This window comes from Oryctolagus cuniculus, chromosome 1 (assembly GCF_051225735.1).
Source record: "Oryctolagus cuniculus isolate XC-2025 breed Fujian yellow rabbit chromosome 1, ASM5122573v1, whole genome shotgun sequence".
Lineage (NCBI taxonomy): Eukaryota > Metazoa > Chordata > Mammalia > Lagomorpha > Leporidae > Oryctolagus > Oryctolagus cuniculus.
The window spans coordinates 144578720-144593992 of NC_142867.1; the positions used below are offsets into that span (position 1 = coordinate 144578720).

Below are 15273 nucleotides of genomic sequence, written 5' to 3' on the forward strand. Positions count from 1 at the left end.
AAGTAAAGGTAGGGCTACAATGTGGATGGAGTACAGCACAGTGGGGTTCCCCAGAGCCCAGCCTAAATTTACCCCTCCTGACCCTTGGGTGACTCTGAGGGCTGTAAAACAAAAGTCCAGTCATCAGGTAATTTGAAGGACATGGTTTTGTACTATGAAGACCGCGTATGGAGGCAACATGTGAAAACCCTAACTATTAAGTCACAGACAGTACTATCTTTAACATCAAGGCAGATTAGACACGCTTTCTCTAATGAAACCCTTCCAGGAGGAAAGGGCTACAGGACTGACACCAGAGGTTCTCCGAGACAAAGCCACTCAGATCACCAGACACTGATATTCCATACTTGATTTTAGCCAAAAGGCCGAGAAGTGATTGAGACACTGATATTCACAGCTGCCAAGTTGCACTCAGAAATTCAGAGCTTCCGATCAGCTTTTTAGTCCACCATCCTCAGGCTGCTAACAAAGGATCCTCATAAATCCAAACTAAGCCCCTAGTATGAAAGTAACCAAAGGAAAAAAACTAAAAAAGTTTGAGGAAACACACCTATGTAGGGAAGCAAAAATTCAAGAACTATTCTATTATTATCCTTAAAGAGAGAAAATACTGCAAACCTGAAACAAAAATAGCATACTTTAAAAAAAAAAAGAACATACACAAAAAGCACTTAGGAATTAAAAACATCACAACAGAAATGAAAAATTCAGTAGAAAGCTTGGAAGATGAAGACGAAAAAAAAAAAAAGAGAGATGAAGAGAGAAACAGAAAAGAGAGGACCAGCATAGGAGATTCAATATCCAAATAACAGACACTTCAAAAGGAGAGTAGAGAAAAAAAGGGACACTTCCCAGAACCAAAGGATCAAAGTGAAAAAGCCCAGAACCACCACCAAGGCCAACCGCTGGAAAAGTACTGCACATGGAAGACAAACAGAAGATCCCAAATGGTTAGGTATGAAAGCCCAGGAAACAGAATGTCAAACTTCTTAACAGCAACACCAAACCACAACACCTTCAGATGAAGTAAGGATCAACTGGGAGGGCGGAATAAAGACATTTTCAGACATTCAGAGCCTCAAAAAATGTTATCTGCCGTGCACTTTACTCAGGGAAATAATAAAGAAGTCCAACATAACAAAGCAGAAAAGGCAGAAGTTGCACAATAGCCACAAAGATAAAGGGAATTGGGGAGAAATTTCTTCAAAATTAAACTGCCTGATATGTCTGACTGATGTGTCTCAATGTCTTAGGAGATTTAGACAACTGGTAAAATCTAAGGTAGAATTACCAAGTACATAGATTTTGGGTAAACAAATTTGCTGAGTAAAATAGAAGTGCACAAGAAGAAAAAATACAGTTTTAACTTGTTGAGTGATCTATGCATATTATTTGCACATCCATAGCGTAGCTGTAACTTTATAGAGGAATTCTATAAGTAATGACTAAATTAGGGGCAAAGAATCAAGCAGTATTACTAGAAGCATGCTATTAAGAATCACTAAGAGGGGCCGCAGCAGGTTAACCCACAGCTTGCAGCACTGGCATCCCATATGGGCACTGGTTCGAGTCCCGGTTACTCCACTTCCAATCCAGCTCCCTGCTAATGGGCCTGGGAAAGCAGCAGAGAACATTTCAAGAGCTTGGGCCCCTGCACCCATGTGGGAGACCAATATGAAGCTCTTGGCTTTGGCCTGTCCTGACCCTGACTGGTGCTGCCATTCGGGGAGTGAACCAGCAGATGGAAGATCTACCTTCCCCCCACCCCTACCCCCACCCCTCCCTGTGACTCTGCTTTTCAAATGAATAAAAATAAATCTTTAAAATAAAAAAGCTAAGTATTAAAAACATGCTATTAAGAATCAAGAAGATAAATACTGAAATAACCCGCTAAAAGTTGGAAAGTGGTGACTGCTGAGGACTTCTTTTCTATTGGCCAAAGGTCTTAAAATAAAGGACACAAAATACATGATTACTGGAAAGTCTGATGCAAAGAACCCTCAAAATGCACCAAAGGCCCCACTCCATTCACTGCTCCATATTCCTTTCCTGAAAAATCCTGGGTTGGAGAAGCTGAGTGAAGCTGAACGTTCTTGAAAATAATGGGGTGCGCTAAGACTGACATTTTAGAGAGAACAGCTCCATCTCAGTGAGAGCTACCCTGTACACTGGATGGTTAGCAGCATCCCTAGTATGCGCCCAGTAGCAACCCTTACCCACTGTGAAAACCAAAAATGCCCCGAGATACAATCACCCCCAGCTGAGAACCACTGATATAAACTGCCAGGATGCCAGTCCTACCCACCCCCTCCACTGAAAACACCCTCAGTGGCATGGAAGAAGAAAAACATAATTTTCATTTCCAAAAACAACTTTAAAAGCTGGTCTGATCCTTTACCACTCCATGCATCCTTTTCCTCTTGGCATACTAACAAACATGGGGTCAGGGTTGGCACTGTGGCAGAGCGGGTGGAGCAGCCGTATGCAGTGCCGATGTCCCATAATGGGTACTGATTCGAGTCCCTGCTCTCCACTTCCGATCCAGCTCTCAGCCATGGCCTGGGATAGCAGTGGAAGATGGCCCAAGTGCTTGGGCCCCTGCACCCATGTGGGAGACCCGGAAGAAGTTCCTGGCTCCTGGCTTCAGAATGCCCTAGCTCTGACGCTATGGCCACCTGGAGAGTGAACCAGCAGATGGAAGAACTCCCTGTCCCCCCGCCCCCCCATCTCTGCCTCTCTGTAACTCTGTCTTTCAAATAAATAAAATAAATCTTTAAAAAGATTTAAAGAGATAGAGGTCTGTCATCTGCTGGTTCACTCCCCAGATGGCCACAAAGGTCGGAACTGCGCCGATCTGAAACCAGGAGCCAGGAGCTTCTTCTGGGTTTCCTACACTGGTGCAAAGGCCCAAGGACTTGGGCCATCTTCTACTGCTATCCCAGGCCACAGCAGAGAGCTGGACTGGAAGAGGAGCAGCCAGGACTAGAACCGGCGCCCATATGGGATGCCAGCGCTTCAGGCTTTAACCTGCTGCGCCACAGCACCGGCCCCAAATAAATAAATCTTTAAATGCTGGCTATCCACAGCATGGGGAACCGAGTCACGAAGGCAGGAGAAGGAGCAGTACATGTCACAAGATCACCTACTAAGTCACATTTCTTACCTGTGGGTTTGCCATTCAGAAAACACTTAAATACAGAAAACTGGAGAGAATAGGAATTACCAGAGACATTTTACAAGTCTTGCAAAAGGAGATGGTTTAAATTATAAACAAAGTTTCCAAAAGAAGGAAAGCCCAGAAATAGTAAACTGATCTTGTATTACCTATCAAGTAAAGCAACAGCATCACATACTAAAATAATTTGGAAAAGAAAAAGAGCCTTGTGATGAGTTAGAGAACGTGGAGAGAATGTGCGCCACTCGCCTAACAAGAAACCAGAGATAATGAAAGCTACAAGCTTGGACTTGATCCAGAGAACTCTCAAGAGCCACTTAAAGAGTAAGTAAAGTGTGCATGCTGAACAACTTTGTTATCTAGATGCAGACTATTCTATGGTACACCCTCCAAAACAATTCTCCAGTCTAGCCAAACGCCATCACACGTCAAAGAGAGACAACTGTGACAGTTAAGGGATAGCATTTCATCCATTTTAAATTTAGTCATCAGAAAGTGGATCACAAGAAGTCTAAACTATAATCCAGACTATGAATCAAACTGTTTCCAGAAGGGAAAACAAATTAATACCACAGGCTCAAGAACCACGACCAATCTTTAGTTCCAAATCTGCATGTAAAGATTAGTTGTGGAGCTTGTGCTGCAGCACAGTAAAGCTGCTGCCTGTTAGTAAAATGGTACCGTCCTCCTAAGCCCAGCCTGGCTCACTAGAAATCAGGTGACACAAGGGCCCAATCACAAGCGTCAGCTCCACCCCCACTCTAACGGGATTTGCCGCTCCCACTTCCTTACCTCTGCTGAAGAGTTAAAATTGTATATGTGCGGGTGTAAAAAGTTAAGCTTAAGCTTACAGGTTTAAACCTTCCTGGTACAGCTGTAAAAATAAGACAGAGTGAAGTAGCACCTTGACAGTAGGGACTCCATTTTGGAGCACTTGAGACTCCATTCTGGGAAAGCACCCCCCCACCGTGAGACTCTGGTTTGCAACCATGATCTCAAATAGTCGGACAATAGCAGTGCACTACATCACCCTTGGCAGAGCACAAAAACCCCCTAGCATGATTGCTCAAGCTTAAAAGTAGAAAGGTTGCACCTGGGTTACCTGGGCTAATAATAAAGATGTGATTTGTCTGTGTCTTACATTAATGTCAAGTCCTAATTGCTAATTGTAATATTGTAACTGGTATTGTCAAGATTATGATAAATATTAATTTCACTTAGGTTTTAGGTTATGTTGACCCCAGTAACCATATACTCTCTTTTGATTTTATGTACTCTCTTTTGATTTCAGCAACTGTGTATAGCAACCGTGTATAGCAACCATGTATTCCCCCCTTCCCAGTTTTGCGGTTTTTGCCTTTATAAACCCTAACCTTTGGTTATTCGGGGCTGCTCTGTTCATGTATGATCAGACAGCCCCAGCATGCTGGATAATCAATAAAGCTTCCCGTTGCTGTTTGCATAAGAGATGTCTCTTGGTGACGTTTTTCGGGCAGTCGACTCTAACACTGCAAAGCTAAGTAAGACCTGTTCTCCTAGTAGAGGCAGCCTGTAGGGTTTCCCCCACCCAACAATAAACCTCCTCTACTCTGGTGTTTGGTGTGTTTCATGGTGACCTATCACTACCTACAAAGCCAGCATTCCATATGGGCACTAAATGGAAGGTTCGAGTCTCGGCTGCCAAACTTCTGATCCAGCTCCCTGTTAATGGCCTGGGAAAGCAGTGGAAATTGGCCTGAAATGCTTGGGCCCCTGTAACCATGTGGGAGACCTGGAAGAAACTCCTGGCTCCTGATCAGCCCAGCTCCAGCCACTGCAGTCATTTAGGGAGTGAACCAGAGGATGGAAGATAACTCTACTTTTAAAATAAATAAACTTTAAAAAAATTAATTCTATATCAATGTGTCAGTTACACGTTGTGCCACCTGACAGTGCAAAAGCTAACTATGGAAGAGTTAACAAGCAAGCAGTGGAAGATGGCCCATGAATGGCATGATGTTAACAACAAAATGACAAGCCACCTCCTCTCAATCCACACTACAGAAGGGATTAAACTTGATCTCCCACTCAAGGTTCCTTCCACAAAGAAACTGAGCTCATTTATGACATAACATGAAGCCAAGCAAAAGCATCTCTCCCACCAGTATTCTAATCTGCTTTCTTGGATTCAATTCTCGCTACAACACAAAAAATTAGGAGATATACATAAATGAAAACAAGAAGTGGGAATAAAGTTAGAGGGCCTCTCAAGTCACATATTTAGTTCGGCCTAAATGCCGCAGGCCCATGATCTTCAAACCGCAGTGTGTGGGACCCTGGGTGAACATCATGTCTCAGGGCACTCAGAGGCACAGGATAGCTGCCTAATGTTTTCAAATCTAACACAACGATTTGAGAGCCAAGAACCTATAGCATAAATGGACACACACAATGCAAAATGCAAACTTTTCCATAATTTCTAAGGTAAAGCAGGAAATCATAAAGCTACCTGTGCTTAGAAGGAGATGCTCTGAAGTCTCCCCCAAGACTTGGGAAGGGGAGGCTGAGGAGTGTACGCGCTCACTCTCCTGTACTGTCACGGAGAGAAACATCGCAAGGCACAACACTCCTCAGCTCCTTTCACCACCCCAACACTTACTAACTGGGTCTCATGAACTTTTCTTTATTCTCATATGTAACCCTTCTACTCCATCCTGCCACTATCTTAGACCAAAGTCCTAACATCTCCATGTAGACTAAGCGAAAAAACTTGTCTAAGGTTACAGGCCCTCTCTCAATCCATCTCAGATTATGCTGGGAGACTGTCCTTATTTTAATTTTACTGAATTAAACAAATCCTATGAGTAAGAACAACTAGCACCACCGTCCACCAAGTACTTTACATCTACTATCTCATTTAATCACTCAGACTATAAAGTAGCTCTACTTCATAGAGGAGAAAAGACTGCTTAAATAAACCATCCACAGTTACTGAGCTAATGAGTGGCAAAGGAGCTGGAATTTCAGCTCATGTCTCACTCAAAAGCTTACTATTTTCTCAGAAGTCACACTGTCCAAGTCACTGTACCAAACATGAAGGGGAATACACTTCTAATCTTACGCTCAAAACTCTTAGATTTCCAACCGTCTATAAACTGAGCTAAAACTTAAAAAAGCACTGCCGATCTACAAGTCCCAGCACTGCAAACCGCTTTGTAGCCAAGCAAAACTCTTCTCTATTCCTAAAACATGAAACTCTCATTGAACTCTGGCTCATATGGCTCATCTCAGTCTGGGGTAAGTATTTAAAGAAACCCAACCTCTCCCTCAAGACCCAACTGAAGCCATATATCTTTCGTAGAATCTCCCTTCATAATGACAGCCCTCTAATTCAGGACTCTTGAATCAGGACAACATGAAAGGTCTGAACCACTTAATGGTCAAAGATCTCCAGGCACAAAACTACACCTCGTTCTTTCTCCCTCAGACACATATATAGGCAGTCACCCAATTCCCAGTCTACTGCTGTTCCCACCATCACACCAAGGCGTTTAACTGAACCTGTATTACAAGGGGCTTGTCATACACATGATTTATCACTTTGCTCACACTCAGCTGGCTCCCGTTCCACCTGCTACTGCTCCCCAGCCTTTACTTCTCTCCTTCAGAGTGCATCTCACCGTTACCAAAAAAAAATAAACTGGGGAAAAGAAGAAGCCGTCAAGTGTGCATCCCTCCCCATCCACGTAGAACTATGAGGGTGCTTCAAAAAGCTCATGGCATTCAACAGTTTACTTTGGTGACCAAAAAAACCCGAAACCCATGCGCACGCATTTTCACAGCATGCACTCTGCCTGCCCTCTGGAAGACTCCCACAGGAGTCAGCTGTACATCAGCCCCTCCAATCTCAGGGTGTCCCTGTGCCTTTCCCCCAGCTTCATCTTCCCACCACGTCCTTGCTTCCGTCCTTCTTTTCAATTCTACGCTCTCAATGTCTTATTTGTTTCTCTCTCTTATCTTCAGTCTCTCCCTAAGGCGCCTTCCCCTCAAACATGCTCACTTGTCTCATCATTAATTCCCAGGCGTATACTGAACTATGTGCCAGGCATTGCTCTGTGGGGTAGGGTGACAGACAGGATCTCTGAACCCAGAGCTCACCATCTAGTGGATGGGGCTGACAACAAACAACAAACCCCTGAACATGAAGGCTCCTGACAAATGTGAGCACCATGAGGGAAACAAAACAGGGGTTTCCGCTGAGGTGAGGTTGGAGAAGAAAATGAGGGGGTGACTCTGCTCAGAGTGGTGTGGGGGTGACATTAAAGGGGCAGAGGAGGAGCCTGGCGCAAAGTAACTTAAGACAGAGAACACACAGTATACATAGGAACCACGCTGATGTGTCTAACACAGAGATAGGAAGGACCTCGTGACTGGAACAGGAGCCTACGGGGGCAGTGGTATGAAAAGGCAGGCTGAGCGGCAGGCCCGGCCAGGTCTTCCAGCCTGGGTGTTACTCTACCCGCAACAGGAAGACACTGCAGGGAGTTACACGTCCTGATCATTTCCAAACCTCAACTCCGCAACAATCCCACCACCTTTCAGGCCCACGTAATTAGTAGTTCCACAGTTGGGAATGATTGCTCCTACTCCGTTAACTGCCTCACCATCTGTACTGAATTTATGTCAAACACATACTGGCTTCAAAAGAAAGGTCAAATGAGAGGGTCGAGCGCAACTGTGCATAACCAGCTTGATAAACCACATTTTACCTGTTGATTTCACTTCATTTCCTGGGACACGCTGGGGAACCACGGTCATGTTCTTTTATGCTTTCCCAGACTTTGAACTTCTACTCACCCCAAAAATTCGAACTCACCTCGACAAGCTTCTTCAAAGTCCTGAGTTATGTCCACCCAGCTCGTGTTGCTCTTCTCCATCTTTTCCGGGATGCGGAGTTCCCAGCCTGAATCATCTTCATCGACAGCCGCTTTCATCACCATGACGCCTGGAAAAATTAACAGGTGTAAGAGCATGCAGCTTGCAGGGCAAGAATAGTTGCAAAAAAAAAAAAAAAAAAAGTGTGTGTAAGGGCTGGATCAAAGTCTCAGAAACTCTTTAAGCACAACTCTAAAGTCTGTAAGCGCTACTGCAAAAAAAAAAAAAAAAGCAAAAAAAAATCACGTTTTATACTATGATCAACGTTCATTAATACTACTTCTGCCCACTTCCTGAGAGCCACCATTGAGTTTGCCTTGCCACACAACCCCGACCACTAGCTCCAGAGGCCCCTCCCCGCGGCCCAGGACCCCCCAACCCCACCCCCGACGACCACCACTCCAGTCCAGGCACCGTTCCTGGGCCAACAGCCCCGCGGGCCGCGGCGGGACCCCGGCCCCGCTCGCCGGGCCCAGGGTGCGGGCGCACCCGAGGCGGGCACTCGTTCCGCGGCCGCCGCGCCCGGGGCAGCCCGGCCCAGCCCTACAGGGCGCCGAAGCAAGGACAAGGGCTGTCGCCGCGCCGGTCGTCGGCCCCGGGAACAGCGGGCGAGGCCAGGGCCTCGGCGGGCAGCCGGCGCCGCAAGGGTGACCTGACGTCCCCGGGGTCCGCCAGACGCCCGGTGTGGGGGGGTAGAGGGCCGCTGCTCTCCTTTACGCCCGAAACAAGGGGGTCTCAATGGCACCCCAGAGGCCGCCCATACCTCCTTCTCCCGTGGCCACCCGCGCCGCCACGCACCGTCCGGACCACGGAAATAACGACGCCCCCGCCCCCTCCCGGCTCAGCCCAGCCCGACCGGCAGCGTGCGCGCATGCGTACGCCCGGCGCGCGCGACCCCGCCCCCTCTCCCTTACTCCCGGGGACTTCGCGCTCCCCGGCCACACCCCCTTCCTCGCTTACAGCCGCGGCTCGACTGATGGCGGCCATCTTCTCTTCTCGCGGTATTAGAGCGAATCGCGAGACCGGAAGCCCGGGCCGAGTCCCAGGCAGTGGCGGTGCCTGACGGGGGCGGAGCCTCAGCCGTCAGAGCCCGCCCCGCCCCGTCCCGCAAGGCTCCCTGGGAAATTCTTCGAAAGGTGACGCTGGGGCGGATGGAGGCGGTGAAGATGTGCTTAGACTTCGGTGCTTGCCGGCTTGAAGGAACGGCGCCGCTCGGAAGCCCCGTCGGGTCGGGCTGCGACTGTTTTCTGGGAGCGGCGCCTGCGGAGTTCCTGAGAGGAAATTAGAAATAAATTCCTTGCGGAGCCAAGCCAGCCATTTTCTTCCGGACTGCCACATGACTTAAGAAGTAATTTTTTTTATTTTAATTTTTTAAAAGATTTATCTATTTAATTGAAAGAGTTATACGGCGAGAGTGGTCGGTTTATTTATTTAAGATTTATCTATTTATTTGAAAGAGTTACACAGAGAGTGGTCGGTTTTTAGATGGGGTTACTGTGACGAGGTGGGCGCTGGTAGGGCGCCCACCTTGACCACCGTCTGCCGGTCAGAGTGGCCAACATGAAGACGGCAGGACAGCTGGGTCTCTCCCGCGGCTGCGGAGTGGAACAGCCACTCGGGAAAATTCCTTATTTTCCTAGAACCACATCCTTGTCACATGAATGGTAATTCCACTCCCAGGTAGTTACCTGGGAAGCAAAGCCTACATCCACACGAAGGTTTCTACATTAATGATCATAGCAGCTCTATTATTATTTTTTTAAGATTTACTTATTTATCTGAGAGGTACAGTTACAGAGAGAGAGAGAGGGAGAGGTCATCCATCTGCTGGTTCACTCCCCAGATGGCCGCAACGGTTGGAGCTGCATCCATCTGAAGTCAGGAACCAGGAGCTTCTTTAAGGTCTTCCACACGATGCAGAAGCCCAAGGACTTGGGCCATCTTCCACTGCTTTCCCAGGCCATAGCAGAGAGCTGGAATGGAAGAGGAGCAGCCAGGACACAAACCAGCGCCCATATGGGATGCCGGCACTGCAGGCGGTGGCCTAACCCGCTACACCACAATGCTGGCCCCCCTCATTTTTCAGTCTTATGTTTACTTGAGAATACACAGTAATAACGTTATAAAATTGTTAAAATATATTATCCTCTAAACTAATTATCCTCTGTATGTTTATATCAGCATTTTAAATATGGTGTTTTGTTTTCTGACACATTATTTTTAGACATTTCTACTATGAATTGCTACTAATAGCCACTGTTAGCTATACTGTTTTGTTTAAATAAAGGCATTTTTGAAACAGAAAACTACTACAAGGGCACTTTTGAAAAGTTTGAGGGAAATGGAATTTAAAGATGGTTTGGGTGCATAAATTTCATGACAAATGTGCATTACAAAAAATGCATGATTTAAAATTTTCTGCACCAAAACAAGCCTATTTTCCAAGGACTTTCAGCGTACCTGTGAACAGGTGGGCATCGTGTAGCAGATTAGGCTGTGCCCACATCCCATCTGGCAGTGCCTGGGTGGAAGTCTTGCCTGTGTTTTCAACCCGGCTTACTGCTAATGCACATCCTGGGAGGCAGCAGATGAAGGCTCAAGTGACTGGGTCCTTGCCACCCACATGGAAAACAACTTGAAGTTCTTGGTTCCTGCCTTTGGCTTGGCCCTATCTGGGTTGTTGTGGGCTTTTGGGGAGTGAACAGGAAGATGGAAGATTCATTCATTCTCTCTCTCTCTCTCTCTGTAACTCTGACTTTCAAATAAATAAGTAAATCAAAAAAAAAAATTGGGTGGAAATATGAAAATATTTATCAAAAGCATATCCTCCAGCCGGCGCCGTGGCTCACTAGGCTAATCCTCCGCCTAGCGGCGCCGGCACACCGGGTTCTAGTCCCGGTCGGGGCACCAGATTCTGTCCCGGCTGCCCCTCTTCCAGGCCAGCTCTGTGCTGTGGCCAGGGAGTGCAGTGGAGGATGGCCCAAGTGCTTGGGCCCTGCACCCCATGGGAGACCAGGAAAAGCACCTGGCTCCTGGCTCCTGCCATCGGATCAGCGCGGTGCACTGGCCGCAGCGCGCCGGCCGTGGCGGCCATTGGAGGGTGAACCAACGGCAAAGGAAGACCTTTCTCTCTCTCTCTCTCTCTCACTGACCACTCTGCCTGTCAAAAAATAAAAAAAAAAGAGCATATCCTCATACAAAATGTATAATTTCAAATAAGCATCTGATTTTCATAATGTCACATTAGGATGATGACAACTATGTGTATATTTATTTTTTTCTCATCTGGTTATGTCCTCAATTGCTGCTCTAAAAAAATAGTCATACTGCTTCACTGACAGAAAGTATCACAATTTTTCAAGTAAGTTCCCTGTTGATGGGTGTTTCTAGGCTTTTAATATGTGAACAGTGTTACCATGGATAGCTATGTAAATATGCCCTTTCATTGTTTAACCAGCCTATATATAAGGAAAATTCTTTTTTTTAAAGATTTTATTTATTTATTTGATAGGTAGAGTTACAGACATAGAGAGGGAGAGACAGAGAGGTCTCCATCCACTGGTTCACTCCCCAAATGACCACAGCAGAGCCAGCCAGGAGCTTCTTCCAGGTCTCCCATGTGGGTACAGAGGCCCAAGAACTTGGGCCATCTTCCACTGCTTTCCCAGGCACATTAGCAGGGAGCTGGATTGGAAGTGGAGCATCCTAGACACAAAGCAGTGCTCATATGGGATGCCAGCACTGCTGGCAGAGGATTAGCCCATATGCCACATTGCCAGCCCTGCTAAGTGATTGAAATAGTATCTCAGTAGAATTTTGCTAAGTGAGATAAGTTTGGCTTACACCTGTCCCTGTTCTTGGGAGGTCAAATTTTACCCATATAGCATAAATGCATAGTAAACTGAACCCTATCTTGAGTTATAACAAAACGATAGCCTAACCTAAGAATATACCCTTCAGACAACTCTTCAACATGGTGCTGGGAAAACTGGATCTCCACATGCAGACGAATGAAGCAAAATCCCTACCTTACAGCTTACACAATAATTTACTCAAAATGGGTCAAAGACCTCAATCTATGACCCGATACCATCAAATTATCAGAGAACATCAGGGAAACCCTGCAAGACATTGGCATAAGCAAAAGAATTCTTGGAAAAGACTCCAGGGCCACAGGCAATGAAAGCCAAAATTGGCAAATGTGATTACATCAAATTGAGAAGCTTCTGCACTGCAAAAGAAACACTCAGCAAAGTGAAGAGGCAACCAACAGAATGGGAGAAATTATTTGCATACCATGCAAATGATAAAGGATTAATATCCAGAATATATTAAAAGCTCAACAACAAAACAAATAACACAGTTAAGAAATGGGCAAAGGACTTTAACAGTCATTTTTCAGGAAAGGAAATCCAAATGGCCAACATACACATAAAAAAATGCTCAGGATCATTAGCCATCAGGGAAATGCAAATCAAACCCAAAATTAGGTTTCACTTCATCCCAGCTAGAATGTCTTTCATACAGAAATCAACAAACAACAAATGCTGGAGAGGATGTGGGAAAACAAGGTACCCTAATCCACTGTTGGTGGAAATGTAAATTAATACAGCCACGGTGGAAGACAGTATGGAGATACCTCAGAAATTGAAATATAGACCTACCATATGACCCAGCCATCCCACTCCTGGGAATTTACCCAAGGGAAATGAAATCAGCATATGAATGAGTCACCTGTATCCCCATGTTTATTACAGCTCAAATCACAACAGCTAAGATATGGAATTAGCACAAATGTCCATCAACTAAAGACTGGATAAAGAAATTATGGGATATGTACACCATGGAATACTACACAGCAGTAAAAAAAAGTTGAAATCTGGTCATTTGTAATAAAATGGATGCAACTGGAAAACATTATACTTATACTTAGTGAAATAAGCCAGTCCCCAAAGGACAAATACTGTTTGTTCTCCCTGATCTATAATAACTAATAGAGTACCTAAAAGGTAATCTGTAGAAGTGAAATTGAAACTTTGAGATTCAATGACTTTGAACAGCCTTTGTCTCAACTGTTGAGAAACAGTTTTTTTTTAAAAAATACAATTTGTTGAACTCTTTATTTAGTATAGAGTTGATCATATGTGTATAAAGTTAATTGAAATTAGATCTTGGGGCCAACACTGTGGTCTCATAGGTAAAACCACTGTCTACAGTGCAGGCATTCCATATGGGCACTGGTTTGAATCCCAGCTGCTCCACTTCTGATCCAGCTCTCTGCTGTGGCCTGGAAAAGTGGTGGAAGATGACCAGTATTTGGGCCCCTGCACTCATGTGAGAAACCCAGAAGAAGCTCCTGGCTTCTGGCTTTGGATCAGCGCAGCTCCAGCTGTTGTGGCCATCTGGGGAATGAACCAGCAGATGAAAGACCTTGCTCTCCGTCTCTGCCTCTCTGGAACTCTGCCTTTCAAATAAATAAATAAATTTTTTTAAAATAGATCTTAGTAAAAAATCAAAATGGGAATAGGAGAGAGAGGAGGAAGAAGCTAGGAGTGCAGGTGGGAAGACAGATAGGGTGGGAAGAATCACTATGTTCTAAAGTCGTAATTATGAAATGCATGAAGTTTGTATACCTTAAAAAAGGTTTGGGGGAGAGGGAAGAGTATACCCTCGTAATCAAGTAAATAGTCTCAGCCAATCACAGCAGTTGAGCTTCAGCCAATCACAGGCTCCCAGCTTATCAGACCATGTCCATATAAGACAAAAGCACCATGACCTCATGCCTGTTTAGGGCAAATGCTAGCTGCAGGCAAGCAGGTTGTTCATGTAACTTCCTTTTCTCTGGCTATTCACATAACCTGCACATGTAGGGGAGGGGGAGGCATTCTAAACCAACTTTACTCTGAAACACTGCCATATTCTGGAAGGATTTTCTTGATCAAATAAACCTCACTAAATTTAATTCATTTCACCTTGTTTAAAGATGGAGTGTGTGAGTGAGTGGAAAGGCAGAGTGACAGAGAGAAACGGAAGAACAGAAAAAGAGATATTCCATTTGCTGGTTCACTACCCAAATGGCCTCAACACCCAAGTCTGGGTCAAGCCAGAGCAAGGATCCAGAAACTCCATTCATGTCTTCCACATGGAACAAGTAATTGGGCCATCATCCACTGCCTTCCCACGCACATTAGCAGGAAGTTGGATTGGAAGTGGAGGAGCCAAGAATCCAACCAGCACTAGGATATGCGATGCAGTCATTGCAAATAGAAACTTGACCAGCTAAACCACTGTTCGAATAAATATCTGTACTTGCCTGTTTATAGCGGCACATCTCACAACAATCAAATATAAAATCAGACTAAGAGTCCACCAGAGGATGAACCCCTAAGGAAAAATAAGAACATACGACAGTGAAGTATTATTCACTATTTCACATAGAAAGAACGAAAGTCACTCATTTGCCGCACTGGACGAGATTAGGCTAACTGAAATAAACCATGCAAAGAAAGACAAATACCACAAGATCTTGCTCATATGGGGTATATAAAAGAGTTGATTTAATATAATACGGAGTAGAATGGTAGTTACCAGAGGTAGGGATAGTTAGAGGGGTTGGGAGAGTGGATGGGATGTTGGTCAAACCACACATGGTTAGAAGTAATTCCTAGGAATCTATTGTACTGCATGGTGACTATAGATAATGATGATATGTTCTTGAGAAATACAAAGAGAGTGCCTGTCTCTCTCTTTGTCTGAGAGGTAGTGTTACAGGAAGAGGGAGAAACAGAGAGAGAGGTGCTCCATCCACTGGTTCACTCCTCAAATGGCTGCAGTGACTGGAACTGGGCTGATCCGAAGCCAGGAACTTCTTTTGGGTCTCCCATGCAGGTGCAGAGGCCCAGGCACTTGGGCCATCTTCCAGTGCTTTCCCACATGATCAGCCAGGAGCTGGACTGGAAGTGGAGCATCCACATCATACACACACTTTAAAACATTGTACTATACATAATAAATGCCTGCAATTTTATCTGGTCAATTTTTTAAAATAAAGCATTAAATAATTTTAAATATATTTTCAGTAGAGTCATGAAATCAAACTTCTAAATGTCATTTACCTATTTTCATGTAACTTTAGGTAGATTTCCATAACACACATGAAACAATAGCAACAACATATGTTAACA

General features: G+C 45.1%; 1 protein-coding gene and 1 long non-coding RNA gene across 6 annotated transcripts in view; one reads left to right on the forward strand and one right to left on the reverse strand.

Moving 5' to 3' along the window:
* The window catches only part of NAA35 (N-alpha-acetyltransferase 35, NatC auxiliary subunit), an 83203-nt gene extending 73990 nt beyond the window's left edge, over positions 1-9213 (reverse strand). The window contains exons 1-2 of one of the 3 annotated variants that reach the window (XM_089335974.1): positions 9050-9213; positions 8031-8159 (exon numbers count right to left, since the gene is read on the reverse strand). In XM_089335974.1, coding sequence (XP_089192100.1) covers positions 8031-8154 — 124 coding nt within the window. In that variant the 5' untranslated portion in view covers positions 8155-8159; positions 9050-9213. Of the gene's footprint in view, positions 1-8030; positions 8160-8852; positions 8988-9049 lie in introns of those variants that run through there. The other 2 variants (XM_002708297.6, XM_089335977.1) reach the window with 2 other exon arrangements.
* Positions 9214-9301: 88 nt separating this feature from the next.
* LOC149128681 (uncharacterized) overlaps positions 9302-15273 on the forward strand; it is a 127454-nt gene continuing 121482 nt past the window's right edge. For 2 of the 3 annotated variants that reach the window (XR_016236212.1, XR_016236211.1), the window contains exon 1: positions 9302-9437. This is a non-coding gene — a long non-coding RNA (uncharacterized LOC149128681). The remainder of the gene's footprint in view (positions 9438-15273) is intronic. The other variant, XR_016236214.1, reaches the window with a different exon arrangement.